At 49.9% G+C, this 17,671-nt stretch overlaps 1 protein-coding gene across 2 annotated transcripts in view; it reads left to right on the forward strand.

Moving 5' to 3' along the window:
- Positions 1-17,671, forward strand: part of NTN3 (netrin 3) — an 86,197-nt gene that overhangs the window by 50,769 nt on the left and 17,757 nt on the right. For both annotated transcript variants that reach the window (XM_074965747.1, XM_074965748.1), the window contains 2 exons: positions 4,190-4,339; positions 5,792-5,845. In XM_074965747.1, the coding sequence (XP_074821848.1) occupies positions 4,190-4,339; positions 5,792-5,845 (204 nt within the window). The remainder of the gene's footprint in view (positions 1-4,189; positions 4,340-5,791; positions 5,846-17,671) is intronic.

Here is a 17,671-nt window from a genome sequence, read left to right on the forward strand (position 1 = left end):
AGTAGGAGGTTGGTGAAGCACTGGAATGGGTTACCTAGGGAGGTGGTGGAATCTCCATCCTTAGAGGTTTTTAAGGTCAGGCTTTACAAAGCCCTGGCTGGGATGATTTAGTTGGGGTTGGTCCTGCTTTGAGCAGGAGGTGGGACTAGATGACCTCCTGAGGTCTCTTCCAACCCTATGATACCCCTGCAGCTCAGTCACAGTCATGTATTGTACCAACAGGCAGAGACGCCAGAGGAATCATCAAAGTTGTTTAAAATGCCTGAGCCATCCCAGGCATCTGTCGAGAGAGGAGATGAAAGTGCCCATTGCTCTAGTCCAGAGAAAGGCAAAGTAGTATTGCTATTAAGAGTCAATAGCAGTGGGGTTGGCATGATGAGTTATACAGTTTGTTGCTCTCTGGCATCACTTCTGTAGTTGTTGACATCATTCAAGCCCCTAGATTGAGAGATGGCTGATAAATAACCACCTGCATCACGTCAATGAGATGTTGACATCCCTGCATCTCAGTCTTGCTGCATGAGACCCCTCTGCCCATCTGGAGGGGCATTTCCCAGCACGCTGTTGGCGTGGAGGGTGGCTGAGTCTTGGTGGGAGTTTCCGTAGTTCTGCCCTCGAGAGCGAGCATGTCACTGCTGTGGCTACCCCGTGAGAAGTCTGGAGCAGAGCCGAGGCCTTGGAAAGGGAGACGGGATGAAGCAGTGAGAGGGATGGACTCAGTCCAGTGAGGTTCAGGGGAAGGTGCTGGGTTGGGTTCACTGCAAATTGAAGCCTCATGTTAAAGAAGCTGTGTGGACAGGGGCTAGCCAGAGCCATAGAGCTGGGTGAGAGCTAGTGTGACTGGTTCCAGGGAGCAACTGGCTCTGGGTTACCCCACAGTCCAGCCCAGGGACCTGGGCAGTGTCACACTGCAGATCAGCTCCAGGGGCCCACACAGGATCCCCCTAGGACATGGCCCCAGGGGTCTTCTCAGGGTTTCTGCTGACTACTTCGTGTTTCCAGGAGAGCTAGTGAAGCCGTGGATTGCTAAGTGAGGCGTTACAGGCCCCCACAGTCCTGGCACCAAAGCATGCTGGGGCTGAAGAAAGGTCCCGTGTTTCTGAAGGTCCCATGCCATGCCAGGACTCCCTCATCTGCTGCCATTTGTTATCACAGCTGAGCCCCCAAATACCCTTGCCAGAAACACGTCCGTTTCCAATCCCAGCCAAGATCTGATAAGGACCAAGGCATCTGTTCCACATTAGACACTGCATGCTCTCATTTCTTGCTGAGCATGAGAAGGCCTGGTGAGCAGGGATGCTGTGCTCCAGTGAGATCCCATCTGGTGAAAATGAGGGAAATGATAACATCTTTGGGGGGGGGGAGCACAAGGGGAGTTGTTTTTGTTTGGCTTTGGAGTCACGTTTGACTATTACACTGATGGAAACCAAGATACCTTTCCCAGTTCTTAAACAGCCCCAGTCCTAAGCTGGCTAATGAGACAGTCATCTCCTGGTTTAGCAGCTTTTCTCCCTCCTGTGACTCTCCCATCAAGCACTCACTACAGAATGAGTAAACCGTGTGGCTGTAGGGCTGGGGCACGGAAATGAGCCAGATTGGGTCCTCCCCATGGAGCTGGAGATCAGATGTGCTGGGAATCACCAAGAAGACTCACTTCAGATTCATCCCATGGCTCTAGAGCCAGAGAGGAAGATGTGAAAGCAAGAACCATGAAGGAATAACTTCACTTCCATCCCCTGCGTATAGCTCCTGCGATGAGGGAGTGAAAGGGAAAGACCCACTGTGAGTCTTTCCAATGAAGACAGGAGACTCAGATTGACTCTAACTTAGCTGTGTCCTCTGATGAGGGGAGATTGGACTATGGAAGTGTGTGTGTGTGCATGTGCGTGCCTGTAAGGAGGAAACTGTATTCCAGTCCCAGTTCTAGCACTCATCCCATCTGAGAGAGAATCACCCCATCGCTATGGAAGAATGAGAAGATGGGTCTCGTTGCTAAGCATGGCTGTGATACAAGCAGTGTTCCTGGACTGAAGCTTTCATCCCAGTCCCTCAGCTTCCTCCTTGAGGGTGTCAATGGTTTGGTTCAGCAAATTCCTGCTGCATCAGCAAAAGTGTTGCAACCTCACGGGTGTTCCATTCATTGCAGTACCTTTCATCCCGTGAGATTGACGCACTGCTCCAGGCTCCAAGACCTCCTCTGTTGCCTCTGTAGACAGAGAGAGGGAGATAGCATAGAGGCCAGGAGTAGCTGGAAGGCAGGAGGGAGGAGTCCAGACCATTGAGCCTAGGAGCAGCACAGCTGTGGTTGCTTACAAGACACTGAGCAACTGGTATGGCTGGATCACCAGCGATGACACAGGTGTTGCCTCTCCTCTCCCCCGCTCTGCCCTGGCCATGGCACTGCACCCGGCAGATCCCAGCTCACTGCCCCCTTTGCCAGTATGCTGGGCTCATCAGCCATGGCACACACACTCCTCACCTTGCCAACAATAAAAACGAGCAGAGCATCGTAAATGGTTCTCCCTTTTTCTGACACAAACCAGGGTCGGTTTTTACACATTTTTTCCAAAGTTAAAAATCCCCTGCTGGAACCCAACTTTTTTATTTCTCTCTCTCTCTCCTCCTTTTTCACTCCCTCCCGTTTTTCACAAGGCTGCAATTAGTTACCTTTAATGAGCCTTAACACTCTCTCTTTCACCCTGGGCCCCCCCAGCTTGCTCACGATTGGCTAATTGATGGGGCCAGCTGGCAGGAGAGCCCCTGGAAATTCCTCCCAGGTTCCACAAGGTCCTCTGAAGCAGCTGCAGCTGTGTTCGCCCTAAGGTAGGGAAGGGGGTGGGAGAAATTGGCTGTTCTGATGTCCGAAGCTCGAAGGATGGCAGACAGCTGTAAGTGCCAATTCAAACACTCTGAGCTCTAGGGACTGAACCTGAGGAGACCTAACTGAGAAAAGGTCATGCCCTGCTCCAAGCCCTTTATGAAAAGAAACACACAGTAGGAGCATCCTCTGACCAGATCCCTGCGCTTGGAATGAGATGGGAATTCCAGCTCTATGCTTCTCTGATCCTGGAGGCTGCTTCTCCAGTGGACCCCCATCCCTGACTGAGGGGGGACTACCTTCTCTCATGGGTGAGAAGAGAATTAATTCTCCACATTCCAGTCCTGGACCATCCCACTCTTGTCTGTTTCACCCTGCCTTGAGATTCCCATGATGTCACTTGCATTGCTCAAGGCTCTTTCCTCTCAGGAGAATCCTCTGGGGAGTTTCGAAACTCAGTCTCCTTTATATTTTGTCACCGAAGCTAATGTGTTTATCCAAGCAATAGGCTGTTAGTTGTAGTTGGTGCTAGATGTAGTTCAGGCGGGTGTTCTGCAAACTGTTCCTACCTAGTTTTGTCAAGGCACTTCAGTCTTGACTGGCAGCAGCCCCTCCTATTTCAGTTCTGCGCCCCACCCAGCTTTGCCAATGCCCTGTAGCCCTACCTTTATATTCATTATGCAGTCAATTAGTATGTGTGCAAACAGCCTGTGCAGCACTTACATCACACACATGCCCTCACCTACACAAATGGGCTCCTGATGCCAAAGTGTTTGGAGGGGGGTTGTTCTTCGTAAAAATACCTTTAGAGACAATCACTGCCATTTTTCATTAGTCACTGGTCACCATTCATTATTTTTCTGCGTAAAAACTTCAGTCATCCAATCAGGGATTAGCAACAATACCATGTTTCAGAGTAGCAGCCGTGTTAGTCTGTATCTGCAAAAAGAACAGGAGGACTTGTGGCACCTTAGAGACTAGAAAATTTATTTGAGCATAAGCTTTCATGAGCTACAGCTCACTTCATCATGTGATTCAGGTGACCAGTCACATGCCACGAATACCAGATCATGAATAGCCAGTTGTGAGCAGCCCTTCGGTTTAAAATTGTTTATCTGAAAGGTTCAGTGAATTCATCAAACCCATACACAGAAAATCAGGCTTGGTTAATGAACAGAAAAGAAGGGTCTAAATGAGCTAAGTAATACCCCCAGCCGGATTTATGGTGTTTTAACAATATTTTGTTCATTTTCAGTCTGTGTGCAATGGCTGTTATCAGAGACATGTCCTGTTCAGCACAGAGGACTGTGTGTGAAATACATCTATTGACTTTCTTTTCGCAGCATTTCTCTTTTTCTCTTGTTTTCTCAGCTTGTGACTGCCACCCTGTTGGTGCAGCTGGTAAAACCTGCAACCAGACCACCGGGCAGTGCCCATGCAAAGATGGTGTGACAGGGCTCACCTGCAATCGCTGTGCCAAGGGCTACCAGCAGAGCCGGTCACCTGTGGCTCCATGCATCAGTGAGTAACGCTGTCAGCAATGCCTAGTTCCAGCATTCCTGTGTTCTAGAGCCCCAGTTCCTCCTTCGCCATCTTTACAAGTGCAAGATCTTATAGCCATTTTGTTACCTGGGGCTGTGAAGTGCTGTCCTGCCGCCAAGGACTGTGAGGTCATTGGCTGTTAGAAGCTAAGCAGGGCTGGCATGGGGCAGCAGTTGGGTAGGAGCCCTTCAGGGAGCACCACATGCTAGTGGATCCATACCCTCAGGGGCTCTGTGCTGCTGGAGAACATCTTTTGAATGACCCTGCAGCCATGTGGGAACTCTGCACAAGAGGTTTTCTCTACTCACTTCCTTCTCTTCCATCTCGCTTTCTGCACTGGCAGCCTGGCCAGTGTCCCAGCTCCCACAGCGGTGCTGGGTTGAAGCTGAACTGGAAGCCTTGGGGAGGTTGTAAGAGTCTTTCCATGCTCCTTGCCCCAGGGAGGCCAGCAGTGGGAAAAGATTAAAGGTGGCAGCTGCGTTGTGCCAATGGGAATAGGATGCTCCTAGTTCGGCTCCCTTGCAGGAGCACAAGGGAGCAGAGTGGGGGCCCCATAGTGCACAGAGTCAGCTAACTGGCATCCCTCTCCACCCACTGATCGCAGTGCTGCAGGGAGCACAGCAATGGCTCTCGGGGCCAAGATGGGCAGCTCTGGTGGTTTCTCTAAAGGTCTCCTGGAAGCCTCCAGTTCCTCTTTATCTCTGCATCAGCAACAGCAGAGCTGTCCCAGCAGGGTCAGCGGATGCCTGGCCTGGCTCTCTTGTCCAGAGAGCAGCACTGGCTGGGAAGAGGAGGAGATATCTGAGCAGAGAACATCTCTTCCAGAGATTGGCTTGTGCCAGGGTGGAGGCAGGGAGACAGTGCTGCTGCACAGGCCAATAGAGAACATGACACAGCACACACTGGCCTTGTCCCTCACTGCCACTTATCTGCCATGGCTCCCAGCAGTCACCGCTCTGCCTGAACTGTATATAGTGGGCCAAATTCCCTCCTGGTGTTAACTACGTTGAAATCATCAGAGTTATGCTGGTCTTGGCCCATTGACTTCAATGGAGTTATTCTAGATTCACCCTGAAAACAGAACCAGCGGCCACCATGAATGAAGCTTGTTAATCCTCTATATGACTCCTTTGGGGTGTGTTTTTCCTGGGCTTATCCCTAGGGGAACCCTACGACTCCCAGGGCTCCCTCTAGCCTGACTGGCAGAGTCAACAAGGGGGATGTGTTGTGATGCACCCCCTCTTAGTACCCGGCATGTCCCCATGGCAGCAGCAAAGGAAACCAGCAGGAGGAGCTGCTTTGTCCTTTCTTGCTGCTAACAATGGACTCTCTCTTCACCAGCAGAAACGGGGGAGAAGGTATAGGTTTGGACAAACCCAGCAGTTGGAAAGCAAGCACACTTCCTTAAGAATCTCACCCTTTCTTTTCCAGAGATTCCTGCCATCAACCCAACCTCCGTGGTCACCAGCACAGAAGAGCCGGCAGGTGAGTGCTCTAAATCCCGGTTTACAAAAGACATAAGAAGAACACTATCTGGGCACCTTGCAGCTATCCCTGTCTAATTGTATTTTCCCCTTGCCATTCCTGGAGGACTCCCCACTCTCCCCTTATTTAAGCATGTGCTGGCATTGAACACTGAATAGTCTCCTCATGCCCAGCTTGGTTGCAGAGAGCAAGCAGGTAGGTCTCCTCCAACGAAAAATAAAATGTGCAAATGAGGTTTTAAATCCTATTTATTTTTGGAAACCAACCAAAGAAACTTGACAGGAGTCCTAGCAGCCTGCATGCACTCTGGCCAGGAGCAGCCCACCCCTTTGGCGGAGGGGACCTAGTTCTTTCTCACACTGGGGATTCAAGGGGAGTTTGTTTCTTTAATCTCCTCCAAACACAAGAGATTTCCCCTGAGTGCTCTTTGCTGCAGCATCAGCTCCCTCTGGGGAACGTGTGGTTTCCAAATCTGCTGTTCTTGTTCCAAGGCTCTCAGGCCATGGCATCTGTCCCACAGCTGTGCCATCCAGTGGCAGGTTGAGAAATGGATCAGCTCGCACCACTGGGACACATGTTGAGTTCTCTTTTCAGAGCCAGATGGGGCCTAGTCCTGGGGTGGGTGCATCCCCCCATCCCTGCACTCCCACACAAGGGCCTGGCATAGTTGCTGTCCTGGCATTCTCCTGAGAGCGGGGAGCTCCTGGCCTGCCTAAGCAGACTGAAACCATTGCTGGCTACAGCTGATTTCTGAGATTAGATGAACACCCATGGTTCCAAATGGAAGACTGGCCTCCTGTTGCTAGCTCCTCCGACGGCTTCACCTATCTGCATCGCCTCCTTCCTCCCAGATTGGGCTTGAGCCAGCTGTTTTCTGAGAGGCTAGGATAGCAGGGTGATGGTGCACACTTGATGGGAAGGGGAGAGAGAAGCCAAGTGTCAGCTGCATAGCGATGGCATGGTAAGCCCATAATGTCTCGCAGCTTCCACAGGAGGCGCAGATCTGAGTTAAGCGGATCTAAGAGGCAACAGGATTGATAACTATGGGAAACCTAGGAGCATGCTTTGACAAGGAGAAACAGCTGTCCATCATAGTCCCAGGAGCTATCTAAGAGGAAGGAACAGGACTGTTTTAATGGAACTCCACCCACCCCTGCTAGATCCTGCGGGCAGGTTAGTGGCACCTCATGGTCCACAAGCCAAAGACTGATGATAGCAAGAGCAAGGCCTTCTGTCCTCAGGCCTCATGACATCATCCATCAATATGATGGACCCTATCTCCATCGAAGGCCCAGATCTCAAATCTAGGCCTGGAAAGGGTCTCAGATATTGCAGCAGAGGAGATGCTGCTGGAGGGGACCCATCCGCACTGAAGTAGAGGGATTAGAGATAGAATGGCATTGACAACATTGCTAGCATGGAGGGATGGTGACCTGAGCAAAGACTGACCTGGTAAATTGTCTCTCAAAGGGGAAGTATCGATAGTCTTTCTCATTAGACATCCAGACACTTCCACTGCTTTGCACTACCCCAGAGAGGCACAGGTCTGATTTCCAGGTGGTGGCTTGGACTTCCTCAAACTCTTTCAGAAATTGTGCCTCTGAGATGTGCCAGTACTCGGTCAGGCCAGGCTCCCAGATACCTTAGTAATGATTGTGGGATGGAGGGATTAATAGATAGAGGTGGTGAATCTTTTACACAAAGCATGCTGCTATCGACTTTCAGTGCTACTATGTTTGTGCCTGAGTCCGGATAAAGAGTCCGGACTGATATAGCAGCCAGCCGTCAGTCTTCTGACTAGCTCTACTGCTGTGACCTGCCACATGCAGTGGTGGAAAAGTAAAGCAATCTCTTTCCTTCCCTCATCACTGTGGTAGAGGAGCCACTGTTTTTTAGGTCACATTTTCCTTCCGATCCGCATGTAATCCTTCCATCTAATCTGTCTGTCGCCTGTATTTCTGAGGTGTTTATTGCCATAGTAATAGTCTCACAAGCAACCTCCAACTCACTCTGTATCCATCGTAGTGTTCCTTATTAGCTAGTCAAAGAGCAGGGGAGGAAGGGAGTGTAAGGGTCTCTGACACTTTTTTCTTCCACCCATCATACTACTCCCCTCAGGCCTTGGTCTTCTCATACACCTCAGCATGAAAATAGCAGACACCCTACCCAGTTTCCGCTCCTGGTCGATAGCACACATGGGGATTATGGTGCTAAGAGGACAACAAATGCATGTTCTTGCTGCTGAGCACCTCCTCAGGATCAACGAGCCACCTTCTCGAGAGCTTCCCCAATAGCTGGCTGAGATCAGGAGACTCCTTGTAATGATCATGTGTTTGGACAAGTACCTGACAGGGTGGAGTAGCATGGGCTTTCTGTATCATAATGCCTCCATGTTGTCAAGATGCCAGGTTGTCTCATGCCACTTCTGCTTTCCTAGTGTGAATGGGCTCCTATGGACAGGTCATTGCCCCCAGGTACATATGGAGGATGTAGCTGCAACAACATGAAGTCTAGAGGTGTAGAACAAAGGGGATCCTTAGTGACCTCTCCCAGCCTCCTCAACCCCTCCTGCCTTACCCAAACTGGGCATACAGTGACCCCCCACAGCATATCCTCCCAGCCATTTGTGGAGTTAGTAATCTCTGTCCCCCCACCCCCCGGCACATCTGTGCAGTTGCTCTTTAGTGCTAGGAGTTCTGTGGGAATGTTGTTGCACGTCTCCCTCTGACTTGGGCTCGTGGCTGTTGGAGTTCTTGCAAGCTCTTCTCCCAGCCTGGCTCAAGGGTGGACCCTTCAACAACAGTATGTCAGTGCTTTGGGGCATTTTCTGAGTCCCATGAATCTGTGGGGCCCCCACCTGGCCCACTTTTTTAAAAAATATTCAGATATTGACTGTGTTGGTTGCTTTATTTTTCCAAGGAAAGTCACTTCAGTGTGAGCTGGAGTTGGCTGCATGTTTTATAGACTAGTGAAGATACCTTCCTGGGCCAGACTCCCGGCTGGTGTGAACTGGCCTGACTCCATTGACAGTAATGGAGCTATGCCGATAGCTGGGGCTTTGACCCACTGTCTCCAATGGAGCTGCAGTGATTTACCCCAGATGAAGAGCTGGCTCAGAGTATATCAACATAATGTCAAACTGGAGTGACATTTATATTTTTGTAGCCTAGTCTATAGTGTCTATAAACTACGCTTCATTTCATGCGACAAGCATGGCATAGGGACAGTTCTCTGCAAGTCAAGTGACTTGTGCAGTATAATTGGACAAATAATAGGGGCTGTGATGCATTCTCGACAGTGTTTCCTGGCTGGGGAGACTGACAATAGACCAACATGACCTGTGCTCCTACATTGTTTCCTAAAGCACCTCCTGCTGGAGGAGACTGGGACTCTGACAGCCACCTACCCCCACCTCTTCTACACATCATTCCTGACAATACCTTCAAGTGGGGGCAGCTAGGATTGGAGTTCCACAAAGCAGCACTCCTGCCCCATTCCCTCCAGTCTGAAATGTGATAAGGAGCTGTGAGATCCCCCAGCAGGAGTCCTTTGTCCAATCCCTCTTGCTGGGATAGTGAGAATTGGTAGAACTGTGACCAATATATCCACTGTTACCTAGCAACTCCTGCTTGAGAGGCTGAGCTTGGTACCACAAGATGCGCCCCGATGCAGTCCACTCTGCCATTCAGGATCTCCATTTTTCATCCCTACCTCTGGTGAGAAGAAGGTGGGGAACCTGAAATAATTTCTTTGGTCTTCGTTGTTAGGCAGGAAAGATTGCAGGGAATAAATTCAAGACAACTTCCCAGGTCACTTGGAAATAGAAGCTTTTTGCTTTTGGACCTTAAAAGTCCTATCAGGAACATCAAAGAATGGACACTTTGGAAAGGAAACAAATGTTTTTTTCCGTAAGTGTTGATCCCAAGACTGGAGTTACACTTTGAGAGGAGTTAATCGATGTACCCCACCCACCCACAGTGCTTTACAAATAGGATGGTCTTAGAAACAGATCCTAATATTTTCAGCCGAATAAAAATAAATGACACTTGATGGAGACCTTAGTGTTTATTTTGCTTTAGTGGAGTGGGCCCGTGTTAAGCTGCTTGTAGTTTTATCCGAGGGGTTGTTTTTTTAAGATTTTCGGCTTCTAACTCAAGTATCTTCAGTGCAGAATCCATTCCAGGAGGGCACAGAAATCCAGTTCAGGTCCCTCTTTCTCTTAGATACACAGATTTTTAAAACCAGAAGAAGGGACCATTATGATCATGTTGTCTGACCTCCTACGTAACAGACCAGAGAACCCAGCTACATCAAGCTCATAACTACTGGTGGAGCGAGGGTACAGGACAGCCCATGAATCGGGTTTGGGGTCTGCTTCTCCCTGGAGCTGTACCCATGGGCCATTCCAGGAGGGCACAGGAATCCAGTTCAGGTTCATAGCTGGTCATAAAATTTTCACTGCAATGCAGTTTTGATGAAATAAGTAAAAATCCAGTACTATTCTTGTTCTGCCCTGCGCTGCTCAGGTTCCTCTTCCCCCAGTGTCAGTGTCTCTCAAGTCTGTATGCATCCATCCCCTTGGGGTTGTCCTCCTCTCTGCAAGCCCTCCAGGCTGGCATGCTATGTCCACCTCAGACTTCTCTTTCCGAGGTTGGGTCTCAAAGGGAAACATGCTCTTGTGTAGGTTATCAATCCTGGATCCCCCCAACAGCTGCTGAAAGGGAAAGGAGGGGGAGGGGAAAGCAGGTACAGAAGCTAGAGGACCAGCCTGGCAGACCTGGTCACTAGGGAGCCTGGTTCCCTTGTGCCCATTCCCTTCCCTCCATGCTCCCAGTCTGCGCCTGGGGGAGAAGGTGAGTGGCTTTTTGGGGAATGGATGGCAACTGCTGGGCAATGCTGGCTGCCTTTGTTCATGAGAGGTGTCAAAGATTGGGGTGCAGGAGGGGGTATGGTCTCTCGACTGGGGGTGCAGGGTCTGGCATGGGGCCAGGGATGAGGGGTTTGGGGTGCAGGAGGGGGCTTTGGGTTTGGGTGGGCTCAACGCTGGGGCACGGAGTTGGGGCTCGGGGTTGGAGTGTGGGCTTACCTTTGGCGGCTCCCGGTCAGCGGCACAGCAGGGCTAAGGCAGGCTCCCTGTCTGTCCCGGCTCCATGCTGTGCCCCAGAAGTGGCCAGCAGGTCCGGCTCCTAGGTGGGGGGCCCCAGGAGGCTCGACGTGCTGTGCTCCCAGCTCCCATTGGCTGTGGTTCTCGGCCAATGGGCATGCAGAGCCGGTGCTCGGAGCGGGGGCAGCACATGGAGCCCCATGGCCCCCCCACCTAGGAGCCGGACCTGCTGGCCACTTCCGGGGCACAGCGCAATGTCAGGACAAGCCTTAGTCCTGCAGCACCGCCAACCGGACTTTTAACGGCTTGGTTGGTGGTGCTGACCACAGTCGCTAGGGTCCCTTTTCAACCAAACGTTCGGGTCGAAAACCAGATACCTGGCAACCCTACCAGCTGATCCTGTTCCTATGGCAATTTAGCAAAGCCGCTTCCTGTTGCCTTCCATCACTAGGTCTTGCTCACCTGCTGGGGCATGCTTACCTGTTTCATCCCTTCCTGGTGGTGGGAAAGCAGACTTGAATCAAAGCCTGTCTCTGATTTTTATTGCTGTTGTTATTGGGAGAATTTTGCCCTGATGAAAAGGGAGGGATAGTGCCACAGCTGAGAGCTGGGCAGGTGCTGGGCAGACTTGGCCCTCACGGTCCATGCCCCACCCCCGAGCTCAAGTGGGGGCTGACATTAATGCTGAACACAGCAGTGATTTTATGATCTCTACCAGGACTGAAATCACAACACTCACTGGGCCATATTCATCCCGGTCTCTTAAGGAGCTTGATCGATTTAGCCTAACAAAGTGAAGGGGCATGAGATTCCAGGCTAGAAGTGCCTATGTGAGGATCAAACATCTGCTAATCAGTCTAGCAGACAAAGGTCTAACAAGATCCAATGGGTGGAATTTGAAACTAGACAAATTCAGACTGAGAATAAGGTGAAAATTTTTAATGGTGAGAGTAATTGACCGTGGGAATGACTTACTGAGGATCATGGAGGAGTCTCCGTCAGTGGCAATTTGTAAATTGAGACTGGCTGTTTTGCTAAAAGCTCTGCTCCAGGAATTGTTTGGGGCAGGTCTCTGGCCTGCATGATACAGGAGGTCAGCCTAGCTGATCACAATGGTCCCATCTGGCCTTGGACTCTGTAAACCCCTGCCGTCTGTGGGAGCAGCTGCCATGACATCGCAGGCGCAATGATGTGAGGTATACAGGTGATGTGGGGGGGAGGGTAATTCTTCCCTAAGGTACACTGATGTAAATAAGCTGTAGTATCACTGAAGTCAGTGGAGTTTCCCTGGTGTGACAGGGTGTAGGTGAGTGGAGGGACAGGTCCAGAGCCTGTCTCCGTGGGAGGAGAATAAGGTTGAAGTCAGTCAGACAGCAGGAGTCAGTGACTGGAAGTGGTAGAGCAGGCGACCTGACACCCATGTGCATTCAATGGGTGGGCAGCGTACCCCCTCCTTTATCTTACACCTTCCTGTTACTTTTCCTGTTACCTCTTTGCCACGCCTCCCCCCTTCCATGCCCCGCAGGCCCAACTCTGTCCCCACTGTACGGGTTCACCTCGCAAACACTCATGTAGCTGAGCACTTTGGCAAGCCCTTGGTGGCCTGATTTACCACTAATTTTTACCACTTTTCCACTGGTTCTTCTGTCAGTTCTTCTGTCTGATCCCCCTCAAATGCCCCTTTGCTCTCTCCCTGAGCCAGTGCCAGCAAACCTACCGGGTTTCCCCTGTGCAGCCATTCACCCAAGGCCCCCCATTCATTTACTTTCAAACTGAAGATCCACTGCTTGGGGCCAGCATCCCGCTACAATAAAACCCAGTGCAGGCGTGTGCAGGGACCCCACAACCACCTCAGAGCAGTGATGACTTACACACAACATTGGTGAGTCCCCAAATACCCCACATGCACCCTCCCTCCCCCGTTCATTTCATCTCCAAAGGCTTGCAGAGTTCACAGCAGGTGTGTCACATTCTTTGAGGCGTCTGCTAACAGTGTTTCATTGTTTCAAACCTCCTGCTTTTCAGGTGTTTGGCTCCCCTCCCCTTTCCTCCCCCACTCAGGTCCCTGGCTGAGCCCTGGCTTTTCTCTAAGATCTCCATTTGCCCAGCTGGCGTCTCCTAGTCCCCAAATGTCTCCAGCAACCCAGGCTTCTGCTCCTGAGCCCCGATTCCATCTAAGTGTCAGGCTAGCTTTGGAACAAAGTGTTCTGGGCCCTCTTTTTATTATTATTATTATTTTTAAAAAATTTCTGCTCAGTGCTTGTTCCCCATTAGAATTAGCAAAAACTGGCGGAGTGCGTCTTAGGGCTTTAAAGGAATTCAAAGTCAGCAGTAAAAGATTTGCAGCCGTAACACCTAATTAAGTTACATCTCTCTTAAAACAAAATATGCCGTCTTTTTTTAAAGCAGGGAGAAGTAAACCAGATGTGCAAACTCACTCGCACACTCACACACGCATACAGCCAAATGCAGTTTGTGCAACTGCCCTCCAAGTCAATGGGAATAACACCCCGTTGTGCCAGGGCTGGGTTTAGTCCCCTTTCTCTCTCTCTTTCACACACACACACACTATCTCTCTCACTCTCCATCTGTTTCCTGTATACTCACTCATTGTCTCATGCACTCCTTCGTATTCCCATACTACTGTCACTCACAGAAATACATACAATACACAGACACAAATTCTGGCTGGCTGGCTAATGGCCTCTCTTTCTCTGTCACTCACACACAGAGTACATGTATGCTTTACCCTCATACACACCCATATATTTTCCCATACACAGAGCCTGTTTCTTCTCTCATTTACCCCAGTGTATATCCAGGGTCAATACACTGACATGAGTGGAATTACTTTAGTCTAAGGCCCACAATGCATGCGCGTGCGTGCACACACACACACACACACACACACACAATGTAGCCATACAGTCTCATATACACAGTATGTACACAGACACACCCAATACACACTCACATACATTCACTCTGTCTCTGTCTCACACACACACACACTCATCTATAATCTCTATCATGCACACACCCATGCACTCTCTCTCTCTCCTGTCCACGCTCACACAAATGGCAGCTATTTCCTTTCTGTGCCCACCTGGATTTGTGCCACAGTACCGAGTCCCCCTGCTGAGCATGATGCATTCAGATCATTCCTGGTGGTGTTGAAAGTTCCAAGCTGAGCTACGGAGACTTGGTTAAGTGGAAAAAGAAGTTTCGGGGCAATGGAGGAGGGATGGGAAGGAGGGAGGGGACGGAGGGTATGTGCTTTGGATTAGAGAGGCTGACCTGGGGAATGTGTCTATGGAGGAGAGGAGAGGCAGGAGGAGGAAAGGCAGTTTATTGACGTCTGTTTTTAATCTGATTTTCCCCTTGTGTTTCAGTAAAGCTTTTCATTGTGATACAGGTGAGTGCCCCAGACTAACAGCCCAACTGAAAGTTAAAGAGCTCCGCCCGACTCGTTCTTCCTGTAGGGGAGAAATTAACTGTTCGGTGGTGGTGTTAGCTAAGTGTTAGAGAAACCTAAGCGGAGTCGAGTACCTCACTGCCAATGCAGGGACTCCTTCACAATACCACTTAGCACTTATATAGCTCTGTATGGGCCAGATTCTGCTCAGCCACTCCAGCCTCCATCTGCAGTCACTTCAGTGTACATGAGTGCAGTGAAAGAAGAGTCTGGCTCAGGGGCCTCAAAACACTGTAGTCAGTGACTCAACATCACAGCACACCTGCGAGGTAGGCTGCTGTTGTTATCCCTGCTGTACAGAGAAGGAAACTGAGGCACAGAAAGTGAAGTCAGGTGGCCCAGGATCTCACATCAAGTGAGTGGCATGGCCAGAATTAGAATTTGGGACTTTCCAGCTCTCACCTTGTTCTCATGCCTTCACCACACACAGCCTCCTTTACCAAGCGCTATGGCCAGGTCCCAGAGGAAGTGGTGGCAGGATTTGGGGGTGGGCGAATGTGACGTTCCCCTCTGGTGTTGTCTGGATGGGTGATTTGCTAGGTCACTCCAATCCTTGACTGTGGGAGCCAGCCTTACCCTGCTCTTCTGTGAGAACCCCCCCCTCCTGGGCTGTTCACGCACAGCCTGTGGCATGTAAGCTGCTCTTTGGATTGTGCAACCGAATGACACTAGCCAATATCTCCAGTCCCAGACACAACCCTAGGAACCTCCATCTTTCAGTGGCCAGTTATGCCTGCTGGACGCTGCAAACTTATATGAGTTTGTCAATTTAACAAAAAAATTGATATGTACCAGGCTTGTTATCCCAAGGGGAGTCTCTGACATGCTTCAAACCAAACACACTGCTTCAGGTAGAATAAACACATTTTTAACTATGAAAGATAGATTTTAAGTGATTATAAGTCAAAGCATAACAAGTCAGATTTGGTCAAATGAAATAAAAGCAAAACGCATTCTAAGCTGATCTTAACTCTTTCAATGCCCTTACAAACTTAGATGCTTCTCACCACAGGCTAGCTAGTTGTGCTTCAGCCAGGCTCTCCTCTTTGATCAGCGCTTCAGTCACTTGGTGTGATGTCTATAGATGTAGGTGAAAGAGAGAGAGAGAGCATGGCAAATGTCTCTCCCTTTTATCATGTTCTTTCTTCACTCTTGGCTTTGCCCACCCCTTCCCCCTTAGAGTCAGGTGAGCATTACCTCATTGTAGTCCCAAACTGACCAAAGGAAGGGGGGTGACTCCCTCAAGAGTCCAACAGATTCTTTTGTTGCTGCCTAGGCCAACGTCCTTTGTGACTGTGAAGCTGGGCTGGGTTTGTCCCATAGCTGTCCTGATGAGGTGTGAACTGCCTTTCTGCTCTTGGGGAGTTTTTGCCTGGGCTTATTTTAAGCCATGAGGATTTTCAGCCTCATAACTACATACATGAAATTATAACCTATAACCTTACTATAACATTACTGTAACAATTACTATAACATTACACTAACAACAATGCTTAGGGCATCATGAGCCTTCTGAAGACACCCGACATGACAAACTTTGCATTGGATACCACACAATCATTTTATAAAGATGAACATGGGGGTATAGGGTTTTCCCCCGAGGTAGAGAGCGTCATAGCGAGTGTTAGTGGTCTAGTGGTATGATCATTTGGGGCTATCTCACAAAATGTATTTCCTGCCATGCAGGGGCCTTGGACACTGGTAGCACCTCAGTCCCTCCTGATCTCTGCCTGTGGCACAAGATAGTTTAGTTTCCAGAGCTGGAATACTTTAGTCTAAGCTAGGTTATTGGATGTACTAAAAGGGTGATTTGGTTTAGTGCCCTGGGCTGTGTGGGAGGTCAGACTCCATGAGCCCCTTCTGGCCTTAAATTCTAGGACATGTTAGAAAACTCCACACTGATGGGTGGGTGAGTGGGTGCAAACTCCACTGGCATCACCTCTTACTCCACAGCTGCTTGGGACATCCCCATCCCTGCCAATGCACTTGTGGTACCACTGCCCAGCTTTTGCCAGCCCCGGCAATGGCACGTGATCTGCCCGCCCTGTGCCTGGTTCTCCCCAGCACTGGGAGTCTCTCATTTGCAAGGACCTGTAAAGAAAAAGCTCGCTCTTGTGCAAACAGACCAGGCAGAAGCTTTAAGCAGAACCCAATGAGAGCTTATCCCCATTTCAAAGGACTTTGACACAGGAGTCTAGAGATTTGTAGTGGTGAGAGATGTGTCCAGCTGTGGTACTTGTAAGATAGTGGCAGCTATCCAACTGTGTCCTGGGGCTTGGGCTCGGGGGGCTGTGGTTGTGTCTCAGTGGTGAGGATTCCAGGGCCTGATATATAACAGGAGTGATCCAAGTGTCTCAGTGTTAGAGCTTCTGGAGTGCTGTAGTGTGGTTAGGTCTCAGTGCTGGAGGTTTCCTGTGGGCCATGCTATAGTTCAGTGCATGTCATGGCTAACTGCCAGCGGCAGCTGGGTGCTGTCCTGTCGGGGAGTGGATCCAGTAGTGTGTTAGTGTGGAAAGTCCCCAGGTGCTATGCCATAACAGAGGGAAAATTGCTGGCTGGCTCACTACAAAAGCAATTTTCCCTTTCTTGGTATTGACACCTCCTCATCAATTATTGGGAGTGGACCACATCCACCCTGACTGAATTGGCCTTGTCAACACTGGTTCTTCACTTGTAAGGTAACTCCCTTCTCTTCATGTGCCAGTATGTTTATGCCTATATCTGTAATTTTCACTCTATGCATCTCAAGAAGTGGATTTTTTACTCATGAAAGCTTATGCCCAAATAAATCTGTTAGTCTTTAAGGTGCCACTGGACTTCTTGTTTTTTTGTAGTCCAAGTGATGACATTGTGTCTCAGTGCTGGGATTCCCAGGTGCTATGACACAGCAGAAATGATGCAGCCATGTCTTAAGGCCAGATTTACAATGGTATTTGGAGCCTAAAATGTTGATAGGGCCTAGGGGAAATTACAGAAGTGCCTAGGTGAGTTAGGTGCCCAACTCCCCTGTACTTCAATGGGCCTGTTTCCTAAGGGCAGCTTTACATATGGCTGAGGCTGCTACTCAAAGGTTGTCCTGAGACCTGCAATTTAAGGGCCAGATGTCAAAGGAATTACACTGATGTACCAGTGGATGTCTTGGCCCAACAGTTTACCAATAGTTGAGTGCTATAAAATAGCTGCTGTGAGTCACCCCAGAGGTGGCTGCATGTCATGGGTGGGCGACGTCATTCCTGCTGTGTTTGCA

Source organism: Natator depressus, chromosome 10 (genome assembly GCF_965152275.1).
Source record: "Natator depressus isolate rNatDep1 chromosome 10, rNatDep2.hap1, whole genome shotgun sequence".
In the NCBI taxonomy this organism is placed as follows: domain Eukaryota; kingdom Metazoa; phylum Chordata; order Testudines; family Cheloniidae; genus Natator; species Natator depressus.